Source organism: Excalfactoria chinensis, chromosome 13, assembly GCF_039878825.1.
Source record: "Excalfactoria chinensis isolate bCotChi1 chromosome 13, bCotChi1.hap2, whole genome shotgun sequence".
NCBI classification, from domain to species: domain Eukaryota; kingdom Metazoa; phylum Chordata; class Aves; order Galliformes; family Phasianidae; genus Excalfactoria; species Excalfactoria chinensis.
The window spans coordinates 8,020,930-8,037,570 of record NC_092837.1 but is presented as its reverse complement, the minus strand read 5'-3'; the positions used below and the strand labels follow the sequence as shown (position 1 = coordinate 8,037,570).

Sequence of the window (16,641 nt, the reverse complement as noted above, 5' to 3'; positions counted from 1 at the left end):
GTCTGTGTGCACATACAGAATGAGTGAGGTTCTTATAGGAACTTGGAACCTTAGGTTGGATCCCTTACAGCAGAACAGAAAGAAATACTCAATATAAATTATCCCACAGAATGCTTTTTTTGCTGTGTCAGACTGAAGGCATATTGTTACACACAGGGAGAGATGTGTAAAAGCCCAGACTGCTGTATATGTAAAAATATACAGTTTTTTTGTTTTTTTGTTTTTTTCTTCATGGCAGAGAAATCACCCAGGCTTATGTGTTGGTGGTTACTCGAGAAGATTAGTGAGAATCTGATTTCAGTGGATCTGTACTAACGTGAATGTATTGCCAACTGCCAGTGAGACATGGATGATCAAAAATGCAGAGGTGTAGGGTTTGGGGCAGTTCTTAAGCTTCAGCTTTACAGATTTGAAATCTGGACTCTGCCTGCCCAAAGTTCAATGGGAGGATTTGTGGTGTGGTATTAACACTCTTAGGAAGACGTTAATTCTTTTAAAACTTACCGTGCGGTAAAAATGTTTGAAGTACTCAGTGCTGAAATTGGTTGTTGATTCCTTGATGATCATTTGTGAGTTCAACTTTTATAACCTTTCTGGAAGCTGGAAATCCTTAGATTTATCCATAGATGATAGTGAGTTGTGTACAGCTGTTAATTTTTTTAAAATCCAATTAAGTACTTTGGGATGTTGCTCTTGGCTAAGCTAAGAGAGGTGTGCTATGTGATTGAGTTCTGAATCCAGATTTCCAGAATCTTACGCTGCTGATGTAGCCCTTCCTTTTTGTTAATAGAATTGAGATGCCAGGATCCACAGGGAGGCTCAAATAGAATGCTTCAGCAAAGGGAAAATATATTTTGTTTTTCAAGTTTGTTTAGTTTGCTGTTGCCCCCTTAACCTTACATCTCCATGTAATAACCCAGTCTGACTGAAGTAGCATTGGTTCAGTAAACAAGGATTATGCCTTTTGGCCAGATGATCAGTTGCCGGCCTGTTCGCCTGTACCTTAAAGAGATGCAGGCAAAACTAAATGTATGAAATTCTCCAATCTTGCATGAAAATGAACTCTACTTGTCTGAGGACTTGGTGTGTGCATCTTTTGTGGGAGCTCATAATTAATTTTTAAGTTCTACATTTAGATCATAGCTTGTAATCTCTTTATTAAAATTCTAAACCTGATTGCATTTTTACTGATTCCTTTTAATTGTTGGTTCCAGGTCACGTTTTTTTTTTTTTTTTTTTTCTCCTCACAATACTTAGTGCAACTTTACTTAGAAATAACAAGATAAATAGAAGAAAATGCCTATAATACCTCTTTTCTGAAACAGATTTATCAATGCTAATATGTTTTGTTGCTATGAAAACTCACTTATCAACATTAAACATTTGTTCAGTCATTTGTTTATTAGAGGCAGTTTGTTAGTAGTTATAAGTAGAATTCCATCTGCCAGTGAAACTAGATTGTAAATTGATGTAGAATTTAACGGCTTCTGGTTCTTTGGGGGCGGGGTTGCAGAGGGGAGTTGTCTGTCCTAATGGATATATGAACTTAATTGCACATTACACGCAGCTCTAGAAGGTGGTTGAGCAGCATCTCAGGTATACAGCTCACAAATGTGCCAGTGAGGCAAACGCAGGCACACATTGTGATTATCTCAGTTTTCAAACCTGGAAGAGACAAGAATGTGTTACTAAATGAGAGAGGCAGTATGTCGTGCTCACTGAGATAAAAACAGAAGCTGCCAGACACTTTGGCTTTATTCTGTGAATTCTTTGCTTCAAAACTCTCCTATCTTTTCTTCATGCTTATTCTCCCTCACATTCTCTTTCTTTCTCTTTCTCTTGTTGCTGCCTCAATCTCTCTCTTATTGTTCTCTCCCTCTTTTCCTGTCTTTGATGCACATACGTTGTCACATTTCATTGACTCTCCCCTCTTCTCTGTTCTTACACTTACGCCTAGTGGTGCTTTAGCCAGAGCTTGCAGCCTCTCAGGCGAGTTTTAGTCATGTGTGAAGCTCAGTTTGATCGAGCACTCCTTTTCTGCCTTTTCACTCTTGCAAAAGATTAAAAGGTGGCGTCACATCGCTCCCCTGCTTTCCCGCAGGAGGGACTTAAAAGGGACAACAAAAACTAATCACTTTCTGTACGCGTTTTCTTGCAAAAAAAGGGACTTAGCTGTGCAATTTGAGGCTGGTGGCGAGGACTGGGAAGGATAGAGGATGCTTCATACTGCTAACAAGGGAAGGAAGCCTTCAACTGAGGCAGGTAAGAAGTGCCTGAATCCGGTGTTTTATGGAGCGGCTTGGTCGGAGCGGTAGATTTTCAGCATTTTGTAACTGGGGAAAGCAACTGCAGCAAGAGGCAGCATCGGTGTTGTATCAGATTCCTTTTGTTTAAGATTTAAAGTATGTGCTGCAAATTGAATTAGAAATGGCTTTGTAAGGAAGCTGTATTCACACTGAATGATTTTTTTTTTCTGTGTTTCTCTGTGTAGCAAAATAAAACAGAACCAGCTTTTGTGAAAGCTGGACTTTGCTTAAGGTTAAATTCAGTGCTCGAGTCGGTATGAGAAAAGCTTCTGAGTCTAACAGCCTTCTAGGAGCCTGCTGTTCTTCGATTTGATTGCAACAGCTGAACTAGAAATTAATTGCACTTATTTACTATTTATTTGCTGAGGTAAAACCTAGCATTGAGTTTAGGTCCTGGTGAATGCGATTTGTTTGCCTGGCATTTCTTCAGACGAATAGCTGTAACCTTTTAGACATACTGTAAAATCTATTTTGTGTTTATGTTTTTTAAATTGAGATTAAGTACCATCCTGAATGAAATACGTGACTAAAAGTCATAAACTGCATCTGTGTTTAGTAAAGCAATCACCAAATTAGAATAATGGATTTCTGTCAGTTGTCAGACGGAGTTAACTCTGAAAGTGCTGTCCACAAGTGCACTTGGATTACAATGAAGGGCTTTCTGTTTAACAGTTATTGAGAGGAGCTAATTTATCAGGCAAAGCCTCTGAACTTGGGTCTTGTGGTAATATAAAATGATATGGCTTAAGAGTGTTTGTGGTTTTGGGAAGCATGCCCTTTTATTCTCTGTAAAAAATACATTCAGGCTGTGATAGGGTTTCCAAAAGCAACAGAACATTGTAATTTTAAAGATGTTACATGATGATAAGTGCTTTTTACTCACAAGTTAAATCCTTAGCTACCAGGACTTCTGTTTTGGGTCTCCACTGGCTTCTGGTGTTGTTTTTTCTCCCTGTATTTATATTTTACAGTTGTGTGGGGATACTAAGACTGAATAGAGGGAAGACTGAGTAGAGTGCTCAGAATTTCATTGTCGTAGTGGGGAGTGAGTGAGCATTCGAGGATAGCTAGACCTTTATTAGGAATTTAAAGCAAGACAAACAATGTTGCGGTGATCAGGGTAACTTGTAAAAGTGCAGTACTAATTAACTGACTCTGAAAGTGAAGCCACGCAGAGCTAACTTGGAATTATAAGCTGTCATAGAGTAAACATTGTTTAATAGGTAGATTTTAGTGTTACAGACCTGGAAATGAGCACACTGCAGATGGAAATTAATACATGTAGTTGGGAACTTTTGTCTTTGTGCAAGTTTAGCCTAATGACTGAATCCCTACGTTGAGATACATGAATGCACAATGCCATGTACCTTGTAAAAATCAGTGGCACTGCTTTCTGTGTACATTCCCAGTAGCTGGTTTTACAAGATAGGCAGTGACAAGCCACCACATAGCTGAATGGGATCAAGCCCCTGGGGAAGCCTAGTCTCCCATCAGCGTACAGGGACTTCGTGCTGCTACTTTTACCTTCAGTGTCAATTATTCATGTATATTCATCCTTATAAAAAGTCACTGATTTTTATTTATTTTTTTATTTATTTTGGAACACTTATAGTCAGACCAAAAAATATACATATATATATAGTGGATATTTTAATTTTGTTACTCTAGTTTTGCTGAGTTATCTGACATTGCCATTACACTTCTTTTTCCTCTTTACAAATTGGTTCTGTCTGTCCTTCCCAACTCCTTTCGTGCTTCAGGTCTATTGAACCGTGTGTTGGACCAAAATGAAATTCAGTAACTTGTCCAACAAAAAATGGAAGCCCTGGATAAATGTGCTATTTTAAGTGTTTTCTTGTGACTGTACTGAAGTGGATCTATGTGTAAATGGTAGATGACTTTCAACATGAATTTGTCATTTAAAAAAAAAAAAAAAAAGAAAATTGCTGCCTTATGAAATGGCAGACAACTAGGAGGCTGAAAGCAAGCTAACTTGTTCTATTTGAGTCCAGAATATAGGATCTGAATTGCAGATCATTTATCTCTCATTTTGGCATTTGCTTACTCTGCTCAACCAGATTTTAAATGAGTGATTAATATAAATAGCAGCACTTTACTGATGTTCCAGTAGATGTTGCTGGAGAGCAAAGTAAAGATTATTTGATAGAGAAAAAGAAATGCACTGAGATTACAAAAGCCTAAGAAAAATCAAGGTAAATGCTTATGCAGGCTGTTGATAGTTTAATAATATGAGACCAGTAAATTTTTGCACCATCATCTTCTGTTCTGTTTGTTCTGAAGAAGTACACATAATGCAATGTTATGAGACTCATCACAGCTGTCTGCCCCTCTTCTGCTTTGTTTCGGTGCTTTTTTCAAGGTTTGGAGTTGTTGCTCACTGCTTTTAAAATTTTATCGCTGGTGTTGCCACTGTTAAGTATGCGTAATTTCTCAGTCCTAAAAGTGTTATTTTTTTCTACATTTACAAATAACATACATTAAATTAGAAATTGAGTGATGAAAGTATGTGATCACAAAGTCAGTGGAATTCCAGTGCATTGAGGTTGCTTTCTTTTCAACAGTAAGAGCTTACCACACGTAATGCAGTATTTAAAAGAAGAAAACAGTGAATTAGTGTATTCCCTATTCTCTTTTTCTAACTAAGAACAGTATAGTTTACATCTTTTTACTGTGTGAGTAAGTCTTGAGAGAAATCCTCAATTGGGACTGGTATTAATAAACGGAAGTGGACTGACTAATGGCAAGTGCAAGGACAGAAAGCTGTGATGCCCTGTGCTGAAGGGACTGTGTTGTTAAATAATCAGATTAAATGATAAAATACTCCCAGAGGAGTAAAGAAGTGTAGTGTACGGGTGCTAACTGATGCAATTTCAGGCAACCACTGACATCTGTCTGTGGGAATATTTACTTGTGAAGATGATCATCAGTCCTAACTGATCTGAAATTCAAAAAGGTGATGTGTGTTACATTGTTTTTGTTTTGGTTTGTTTTTGTTAATGATGCTGACTTTTCAAGTAAAGTAGCGCGAACCTGCAAAAGTTGGGGAAGTCGTAACTAAAGGGTGATCTCTGCTCACAGCTGTCTTGTGTATCCATTTGTACCTTGGTTAAACAAGGAAAAACAAAAATTAATTGCAGACCGTGTAGTGATAAGATCTTAGTTTGTACAGTTAACCTTATAGTGATACACTGGAGTTTAAAATGTGTGGGAGCAAAGCTTAATTTATTTCATTTATTGTGTAAGAAAATTGCAGCTTCTGCTTGTAGATGGGAAAAAAAATACAGATAAATAAATGTGTGACTGATCTCAGCAGTCATTTTCCCTGTCATGTATGTTGTGCATTATTTATTATAGCTTGGGTCTAGTGTTTTATTTGTAATTTTGTTTTGTTTAGTTTTCTCCTGGTGGCTCATGCCAAATTTTCTCTAATCTGACAAGCTTTTTTTCCATTTATTAACATTCTGTTTAATTTGTCACTGGTGCTGAGTTAGGGCATGCACACAGCTATGTATGTACTAAGGTGACTGCATATTTTATATGTTGAAGAAATGAAATCTTCTTGGGTTTCATAAGTCTGATTTTTGGAAGCAGTTGTACCACACTTTTTTTTTTTTTTTTTTTTTTTGCTTAGACTTAGAAGTCCAGGGGGCTTTAGAGTCAGTTAGTAACTGATATTGAGTCTTATGTTGAGTCTCAGCTGGTCACAGGCACACATTCATCAACACTTCTACATATGCCTATTTTACAGTTCTGTGCCATTCACAAAAACAAGGCGGACTGTTAACAGTGAGAGAGTGCTATCAGAAGTATGTTTTTACCTTCCCTACTTTGGTTTACTTTCAGACTTGTCAGTTCAATGAAATTGTATGTAATTCAGCTTAAAAGATCGTAACATGTCATCAGTTTCCAAAGAGAATTCCCTGTTGAAAACATTGGCAAATTCAGTTTAAAGGCTTATGACACAATATAGCCCTAAGGAATAAACTTTTATCTTGGTATTTCTCAGTTCTCAAAGTCATGAAGAGAAAATCAAACCTACTCTTATAGTAGTATTCTGCTTACGTAGACACTATGAACAGCTCAGAATAGCTGAACAGGGTAAATAATTCAGGGCCCAGTTGAGTCTAGAGCCACAATTCTCAGTAGTAGCAATATTGTCTTGGATGCACATGTGTGTATGTATAAACAAAGACACAAATCTGATCTATGTATTTTAACTAAGGCCTGTTTCAAATTAAAACATACATAGGCAGTTTCACATCATTGGAATACAGGATAGATGATGTCTTTGCGTTAGCAGTAAGTTACTGAAAAATAATGCTATTGCATACATAAGAAAAGGTACTACAGATAATGAAAATCACATTAGTTATTTGGAAATTTCATTGAAATGCATCTATATAATTTGTTCAGTCAATATAACAGGTTCGTATTACTTCTAAAGGAAAAGACACCGCTTTGTGTATTTTTCTCATTCTGCAGTAACTCTTAGGTAACTTAAAGGAGTGGACGTAGCTCCTCTTTTAGCTGTATTTTGGGAAATCCATTTAGTTAATGCAGTACTCCTTGTGCATGTGATTTTTGAAAGGTGCAGAACTCGGTTGCTATCTATAGCTTACATAGGTTCAAGAAAAGTCAACCCATTGCTCTTAGCTGATTCCAAGCCTAATACTTTTTGTACATTTTGTATCTTGTTATGATTTGCAATGTGATCATAGCAGTGCAAAACGGTGCATTAAAATAACTTATCTTTACCAAGATCTTCACTCCCTTCACCTTCCCCCCACAAAAGGAAAAAGAAAATGGGAAAAGAAAAAGATGGTGCTTCTCTATAAAACAGTGGCAGTATTAGCAAAACCTTGTGTGTTTTAGAGGCATTTTGATCTGAAACTTAATGCAAACTGTTTTCAGATGGAAAGTGTGCCTTTTGTAATTTGTGTCTTAATTTTGAGGACATTGGTGGTAACACTTTGCCTTACACTTGACCACACGGTGTTACCAAGAGGTGGCTATGCTAACATCATTATGGGGCAACAGGGTTTTCTGCTCTCCTCATTTCTTTTTATTGTTGAATTAATGCGTATTTTGAATAGATTTTATTTGACAAATTTAAGACCTGCAACCCTTTCTCTTTCATCTAAATGTCAAAGCAAACATAGGCTTGTGTACAGTTTTTTTCTTTGGCAGCAAAATGGATCTGCTGCAAGATGTTATCATTTGGAATGTGTTGGATTGCTGACACTGAATTGCGAGATTTGTCTTCTCTCCATAATGTAGTTTTTAGGGTTTTTTTTCAGTACTGTTTTCCAAAAACTGGGAACTCACAGATTTGTGGTGCTCCATCTCCTGGCAGTTATTTGTTCTTGAACGAAACCTGGACAGTCTCAATATTCATACTTGTAGCGTAATTCTGTACGTAATGGAGAACAAAGGCTGTGGTGTGTTGGGGTTAGAAGGACACATGAAAATGAAAAATAATAAAAAAAAAAAAATAACAAGAGATTCTTCATATACAGAAAACAAAAGAAAAAATGTTTCTATGAGCAATTTGTGAATAGAATAAGAACTTTAATATCAAACATTACTTACAGATTTCATGGAAGACGATCTACTGTGACATTGCTCTGGTATGTGTACATGCACAAAAATAATCTATCCATACCATACATATATACATACAGTCTCTAGAGGTCAGTAGAATGTAAGGAATGGGCAGGTATTCAGCTTTCTAATATGAGACTTGGAGATGCAGCATATCAGTTGTTGCTACCTAGAAAAAAAATGAATATGTTGATAATGAAATTTGGAAGTGAAGTAATTAATCAGAGTTAACAAAGAGCTGAATGAAAGAGAATCGTGTCTGTCTTGTTGCGGAAATGAGTGCAAATTATTTGTTTGAGGCAAATTCCTGATAAATGCTCATTTTCATTGTTAGAAACTTGACAGAAATCCAAACCATGATTATTGTATTATAGTTGATTATATTGTGTCGCCCTGCTACCTATTCTGAGAGGATTTTTAGAATGAGTGAAATAAGAATTAAAATGGTCTTTGGAGACAGCGTATGTCAAATGCTAAGCAGACTAGGAATACAGTACAGGCAACACATTCTCTGTTCATGCTTAGCCAGTTTACTATTGGTCAGCCTTAACAACTTAATCATTTTAGCCTTGTTCACCTTCTTTGAAGTCTTCTGAAGGAACTGTTCACATGTGGCTGAAGTTTTCATCTTTTTAAGACACGTTTTAATTGTTTGTTACAGAAAGCTGCAAGTTTTGTTTACTGGTTAAATATTTTGTGAGTTGACTTTATTCTGAGAAACTAAGCAGAGGTGCAGCTTCTGTGTCTGAAGGAGGTGCTTCCAATTCTAATTCATGCTGAAAGGGAAAAGTTTTGTGGTTCTGGTGGTTAGTTGTAAGTCTGACATCAAAATACAAAACAGCGATGATTCTCTGAGCATAAGAATAGAGAGGCAAGAAAGGGTGTGGCAAATGAAATACACAGCTCTTCAAAAATGAGTCTGTATGCCTTTTGCTTTTCTCTTCATAAGGGCAATTCATGTAGCATTTCATACCTTCTCTTCTGAATTGCAAGATACTGTTGGTATCCAATCAGTGTCCCAGAATTAAGTCATTGGTTTCCTTTTTACTTGGCTTCTTGTTTCAGTTAGTTTTCTTGGAAGCTATCTAAAATGTCTGCAATATCTCTAGATGTTCCAGGTAACATATTTCAAATCAGTTTATGAAATGTGTTTTTTAATGGTGACCTAAACATAGTTATGCTTGCATGAAGCTGTTTGTTTTTCTTTTCCCACTGTTCTCTGAGTGTATTCAACTTTATTTAAGAAATGGATGTGACAATGGAAAGGAAATGTGGAAAAGGAGCTCATACATCAGTGTATCTAGATACATGAGAGCAGAAACATTGATCAACCTTAACTTTTCATTAGATGTGTACTTTCAAAATAAACTGTGCAAGCTGTGCTTATATTAATTGTTAATATGTTCTGATAAACAGTGAAGCGTGCATGGCCTTTATTAAAGCATGGTGGGTGTGCACATAAATATACAGAAAAGTTTGGAGAAAATCAGCTGTGTGAATATGTGAAATAATGATATCTGAGTATGGGAAAACAGCAACTCAGAAGACTGGATAAAAGTGCCTGGATGAAAGCAGTCTACGTGCACTCCCATTGCACAGCTAAAAAGAACTGATTCTCATCCTCTGTTGCCTGGCTAGAGACACATTGAGATGGGATGTTCTTGTGGTAAAGAGAAGTGTTTTTGCTCCATTGTAGAGAAAAATACAATCAATTTGGCTTTAAACAATGGTGTTCCTATCTGTTCCTTCTTACTACTTTCAGGGACTGATTTTCTTTTGTAGGTGATCTGTAGAGTTCTCAGTCAAAGGCTTCACCTCTTTGAAGCACGGGGCAAGATAACATTTTTAGAAAGCCAGGCTAAATTTGGTTTCCCTCAGATGCACTACTGAGACAGTCTTTCTAGGCAGTGAGCGTCTGGACAGCCACTGCCTTGGGGAACACCTGCTTGTTTTCTATGTTAAAGAGAATAGTAAGGCCATTCAGAATTTCATATGGTGGCCTTTTTTTTGCAGAGTTATTTAATGTGCTATAATTAATGCTGAAGAGCATTTTTGTCTATAAAATTGAGGGAGACCAGTGGTAGTTGATACAAATGAAAGAGAAATATTACCACTGCAAATGAAAAAGTATTAATGTTGAAAAATGAGACAAAAGCATTGTCAGAACATGTAAAACCATATGGCTAAGAATCAGTTATTTCTTCAGTTTGAAGTGACTGTAGGCTTTGTGGATATTTTGTGTCTGTATATTTTATTTGGCTTATGTCTTCTTGTGTTTATCTGACTATGAGCTCTCAGGCAAGAAATGGTTATTATTTACTGTCAGTATTCTGTGGTTTTAAGTACAGCAGTTCTGGACCTTAGAAAATATTCAGGACATGAACTTTTAAAGAATATATAAAATATACTTTAAAGGGACAATTAAGGTAACAGTAGGCAGATTCTACCCTAGACTTCAAGGAATGTTTTTGGAGAGCAGTGTATGCCTTTGAATCTACTGTCTAGCAGACAAGCCATTTATAGGTAGTCATGGTATTCATACGTTGTCTGATTATTTAGGATAGTGAAGTTCATTTCATGACTCGTTTGGTCTCTTCTAGTTCTTCATCCACACTTTCCTGTGACAAGAGGTGTGTGTTTTCAAAACAAGACGAAAGTGCTTGCTTTCCAAAACAAACACTACTGAACTTGAAGAGAAATACGTGCAAACTTGCATAGGCATGACATTTGGAAGTAAGAATTTCTGAAATGACAGTAATAACCAGTATCACTGCAAAATTACAAATTATTTCAATTTAAGTGGTTTCATTCTTCTACACACATTTTAAAGTGTCACCGTAAGCTGCTGACTTCATCTTGAACGCATTCTGCCGTCTTGACAGTTGTTGTGGATTTGTTAATACTAAATCGGTAATTGTTGGCTTTGAAGAGAGATCCAGCATCTTCAGCAAGAGCTTATTAAACTGTAAAATATGGATTGCCTTTACCCTAATGGCCCCTGAATCCTATTACCATCCCATTAGAGAGTGTGGGATTTTAGTAATTCTGTTGTTGTTTCCAGTGGGCAGAGAGTACAGTGGGGAAGGGCAGGGGTTAATGCAATTCAACTCCTGTAACAGTGTAACAGCAAGTCCTTTATCATTCCTTGGGAGTCTTTTCCTTAATGCGGGACTGCAACTTCAATCAGAACACCACCACACATCCCCAAAAATGTAAAACAAGGGGAAAAAAAACTAACAACCATGAAATTGCCTTCATTACCAACACTTTATAAGCAGAATAGAAATGAATAAGTTGATAAATAAGCAAGTACTAAGTAGGCTATAGTGTGGAAGAGGTGTTCAGTTGTTTTCAGTATGCCGGGAAGTATACTGAAATACCTCTTCAGTTGATATCATTACATTTTTAGTTATTTAATTGCACTGATACTATACCTGGTTTCCAGAAATATAGAAACACCTTATTCCTTTCCTCCAGTGTGAAAAGTTTTAACCAGGTGGTAATGGAAAGAAAAGCAACAGTGGTGGATATGGTTAAGAAGGAAACTTTTGTACGTGGAATGATAGTTGCTTATTTTATTATGTGTAAACCAACACTAGTGATAGTACTTCTAATTGGAGGAATGAATTCCTTACAAGTTCACGGTTCAAAGAAATGCTAAGTATTAATACTCCGTAGGTTGAGGAGAAAGGTCATGTATACAGATTATGTCCACCTTCCAACAGGCTGAGGTTGGTATGTTTGTCTGTGTGTGTGTATGTGTGTGTGTGGTTTGTGGAGATTTTTTTTGAGAGAGAAATTCCAAATGCTAGAAGCAGCTTGCTTCTGATTTGAGAACAGAATCCAAAAAAGGAAAAATTAGAAGCAGGTACTACTAGATAACTGGAGAGTGACTTATCAGTGTAACTTCTTACATAAACTGTGTCTAAAATACTGATATGCATGCCATAACAAGTTGGATTTACTCTGACTCATGAAGTGTTTCTAGCTAAAACTGTTATTTTTAAATGACAATGAGAAATATTTTTTAAGACAGTTACTTTTTAAGAAATTGGAAAGTACTGGTAGGGACTCCAGTCTTGCTGATTATTTGTGTGGGTGGAGTTTTTTTAATGTGTTTTTTTAACGTTTTTGTTTGCTTCTTCTACAGTGCTGCCTATAAACACAACAGTTGACTACATTATTAACATCTAGGATCCTGCATGAAAATAGTAAGAGGGGCTAGAGAAGGATCTAGTAGGAAAGAAGTGGATTATTTCTTTGAGCACTATGAGTACTGATCGTGTTAGTAGTTGTAATGTCCTACATGCAATTATGAATGGCTGTTTGGTAACCTCAGCAAGTAAAACAGAGACATCTTTACATTGGAGATTCAGAATTCTGATTCATTTATTTTTTCAGAATTCCCTCAATTAAGCTTGTGAGGCCTTGCAGTTGTTACAAGCATGCTTGCTCACATGTAGAAAGATCAATGTTGGGATGAAGCCTGAATTCATTTGCTGTAAAACTTGTACTTGGATAACCTGCTTGCTCAAAATGAAATTAGGGAACAGTGGTCTTGTTTCTTGATTGTGGAATAGGTTTTTTATTTTTTTTCCTCTTTTACAAGAAGCAGTGAAATTTAAGTGCCTTACAGTGTGTTGTACAAGTAGGTCAGTGTTATAGCTGGAACTAGATCAACTAATTTGTCAGCAAACCATTTCCCTGTTGAAACCACCTCTCCTTGATTTATACTGGGCAGAGCCCATATGTCTCAGTAAATCAAGTCTAGTTGCACTGAGTGCTAAAATCTGTGGAGAAGGTATGACCCATGTATTGGGGAATTAATCTGATTGTAACCTGCCTACATAAGGATGTAGTATCTGAATATCATGAGGACTTTTTGTTTCCAAGCAGGGGAAACAAGAAGAAAGTAGAGGCTAACTGAAAGCAGCTTACTTTGGAAAATGGATTTGTACTGAGTTTTGGAATGAAACTGTTGTAATCAACAGGTCACAGATGATAATGGCAGATTGAGGTGGTATATATAACATGGATGTCACAAAAACAACCCAAACCATATTTCTAATGAAGTTACGACAAAGGGCAACATTACAGGAGATTTTGCTCACACTTATGAACAAAGATGTGCATGATGACCTTCATAGGAGTAAGCAGGGTTTGGTTCCATGCTGTGTGGATACAAAGAGTACTGCGTGCTTGAAAAACTGTGAGATCGGAACCTTTGAAGACAGAGCTGTTTTCAGGGATGTAGTGACTGGAAAGACATGACTTATCTGACTGTTGTTGTGTTCGAGGCTTTTAGCCTCACTCGGTTTGATTAGTGCTATTTTGTTAATGTAACGGTGTGACTCAGTCACTGTGCGCTCTGGCTGATGATGTATCAGTGTGATTTTGTTTGATTACTTTTTAGGATAAATCCAGATTTTACTTTGAAACTTCTATTTCAAACAGGATTGGGTTTTATTATTGACTTATTAGGATTATAGCTGGTAGAAGGCCTTTTTACAGGATGCTTGTCAAAATGGCATTGTTTTCAAAGCTATACTACTGTAATTTTGTTCATAAGTTTCTAAACTGCTGCTCTAGAATGTATTGCATTCTGGAAAGTACTTGCATGGTTTTTGTGCTTTTTTATTTTTTTTCCATCAAGTGTGAGGTTTGTTTTTTTGTTCTTACAATATGTTGTCTTAAATTTAAACTCACTTAAAAAACAAGCAGAAAAAAACAACAACAGCCCCCACACAGCTTAAAAACAATATTATATTTTCTTAGTTTGCTGGAAAGCTGACCCTTTATGTTCAGTATAAACAATAATCCGCAGTCAACATCAAACTGCATAAACATTTGACATGTGCTGCAGAGGTGGGGGTGGGTGTACAAGCAAGTAGAGTATTTGTGCCAAAGAGCTGCATTTTGCGTTGACAAACAACATCAGTCTCTTAACCCAAATGAAATTATGAGAGAGCTGAACCTAATAAAGCATGTGGTATTTTCATTTTAATCTGTAAAACAAAAATGCAGTGCTTAGGGGAAGCACTCAAGGGAGGTGGAAATTAAACACAGAGGTAAAGGATTTCATTGTCATGAAGAAAAGAACTTTCATGCAGGTTTAGGGGCCAATTGTTAAACCCTAGGCTAATAATTTAGCAGAAATATGCGATCTTGTTTTCATCATGTACTAAAACAAAGTAGTGTATCTGACTACTGGAGAATCATTGCTTCCACTTATGAATTATTCCTTTGAATTGTAATTTTATCTTCTCTAGGCTTGGTAGCAATTTTGCTTTTGCTTGAATTTAGCCCAAAATGAAGACTGAAGTCTAAAAAGGAACATAGCCCTTCAAAAATAAATTTTGACTGCTGGAAAGCACTTACTACAGTTAACATTAATTTTCTGCAAACTGCTGTTAATAAATAGTTCTTTACTTCAAATGAAAGGAAGATGCATTTCCAGGTATGGTTTCAGTTGTGTGGGTTTGAATGGGGAATCAAGAAATAAAATGCATGAATGTTATGCACAGGGGACCATGACCTGCAGCATCCATTTATATTCGAAGAGCTAGATTGTGCCCTTTTGTGTGTATTTGCTTGATTAATTTTGTCTGCAAAAGCTAAGCAAGGTGATCTGTCTGAAATAAGCAGTATGGGAATGATAGAGCCTTGTTACGGGAATGCAACTAACCTGAAAGGTTGAGCTTAATGTCTAAAAATAGCTAATACTTTCTTGCAGTTTTCTGATAGTGGTATAAAACATGCGGGGGAAAGTCAAGAAGCTATCTGAGTCAGGATTAGCTTTGTTCTAACTGTAATCCTGGAGACTTTTCTGTTCTTTTCTATGAAAATGCCTGCTAAGCAAATGTCAGGAGGCCAAGCAGTTTGAAGTATGTCATCTTCCTCCTGCCTCCCACCCCCCATTGTTTCAAACAGCAGAAACTGCAATTTCAAATTGATCAGTTGAAGAGTTGTTCCATTCTGAAAAGTTTAGGCAGATTATTTTCCCGTGGATGGTTATTTGAAATACCTACATTTTGAGCATGCCAAACAGTCCATCCATCTGTAATTCCATTTTTAAATAACAAGTAATTATTAGCTCCTGACACTTTGTGCGCTGGTCACCAGCTAAGCATCCTTTCACAGTGATGTACAAATCGTAGTCTTGCTGATTTCAGGTTAGCTGAACAGTGTGATGTCAATCCCCAGAAATTTACAACATGGTATCACCTTATTCATTGTGGAAACCTTAGGATCATTGCCTTTACCAGTCATATTTCTCCCAAGTGAAACTTGCAGTATTTCATGTTGAAGCATTCTCACTAACTCATGTGAGCAGTAAGCCTTTTATGGCTCAGCAGTGAGAATGCTGTTCCTCGTTTCCTTTGCAATGTGAAATGCAGTACCCTTTTTGCAAAGTAAGAATGCTTTCTGCAATGTTGGCATTGTATTTCAAACCTGTACTAAACAGCAGTTTTGGCTATGTGACCACAGTGTCTGTATGTTAAAATAGATCTAAGCAGACACCGGTAATTCTGTCTGGCGCGGGTAGAATTTTTTTACTGTTTACTCCTTCCTTGCCTTGTAAAGAAAAGGCTAACCTTCTGAGGAACAATAACAGAAAGTCTATCAGCGTGAGAATGTATGCTTTTTAAAATACACAATTTGTGAGTGAACTTCTGCACTGGTCAGAGAGGCAAGTGACATACAGTGAAGCAACTTTCTAATTCAAATGGTGGACTTGAATTCCTTGGGTACTTAGGACTCTGTGAAAGCCAGGCATGCCTTATGGCTTCGTTATGTTTGATGCCAGTGCCCTGACCATCAGAGTGCAGGAGATGGAATAGTCAGCATTTTCCTCCCTCATGCAGCTGTAATTATTCTCGCTGCTTCCCCAGAATGCATCTTGAATAGAGGTACTGCTACAACAAAAGCAGCTCAGTAAAACAGTGTTATAGTATGTTCTGTTTCATTACGTAAGAGAAATGTAAGCATAAGTTTATATTAACCACTTGCCAAATTATTCTTTGTCTATATAGGGCAGTACATACAAATCAGAAACCAGATTTATAAAATGACTGTGGAAGGAATTGGTGTTTTCCACTCACAACAGATTCTGCTTATTCTGAGTGATTATCCCACTTAACACTAAATGGAGTTAATTCTCTCTTTTGGGGTTTGCAGTATAACATTTTGCTCTTCATTGGAATTTAGAATCTACCTTTTAACTTGTACAACTTTTGCCTTTTCTTGTGTTACCAGCATTTGTATGAGGCATAGTATATTTTTCCCTGTCACGTATGCTGACCATAAAAGAACTTAATGTACTAGTGGATGGTTTAATAACGTAGATAGGTTGTTCCAGAAAATAATGCCTCCTGTTTATTTCCATGGAAACTACAACAGATACAGAGAACACAATAACAGTGTTTTATAGAGCAAATTCTCAGCTACAAAACATTCTTTCAACATAGTCACCAACATTAGCTATGCATTTTTGCCAGCGATAAGTGAGAGCCTGCGTGCTGCACTTGTAAGCATCTGTGCCATTGGAGGTGATCCACCACCGCTGTCTCCATTTGTGAAACGCACCACCCATTGCCTCACTGTGCCCACATCCACTGCTTGGTCTCCATAAGTGTTCAGCAAGTGTTTATGAATGTCGTGGAGGCCATTGTTTCCATATGGAGTAAGTGTCTTTAACAGTTAATAATACTTT

At 36.9% G+C, this 16,641-nt stretch overlaps 1 protein-coding gene across 16 annotated transcripts in view; it reads left to right on the top strand.

The window, feature by feature from the left end:
* The window catches only part of TENM2 (teneurin transmembrane protein 2), a 564,904-nt gene that overhangs the window by 259,058 nt on the left and 289,205 nt on the right, over positions 1–16,641 (top strand). Inside the window, exon 1 of one of the 16 annotated variants that reach the window (XM_072348385.1) lies at positions 1,819–2,262. The exons of 14 other annotated variants lie outside the window; for them this stretch is intronic. In XM_072348385.1, coding sequence (XP_072204486.1) covers positions 2,217–2,262 — 46 coding nt within the window. In that variant the 5' untranslated portion in view covers positions 1,819–2,216. Of the gene's footprint in view, positions 1–1,818; positions 2,263–16,641 lie in introns of those variants that run through there. One more of the 16 variants, XM_072348387.1, reaches the window with a different exon arrangement.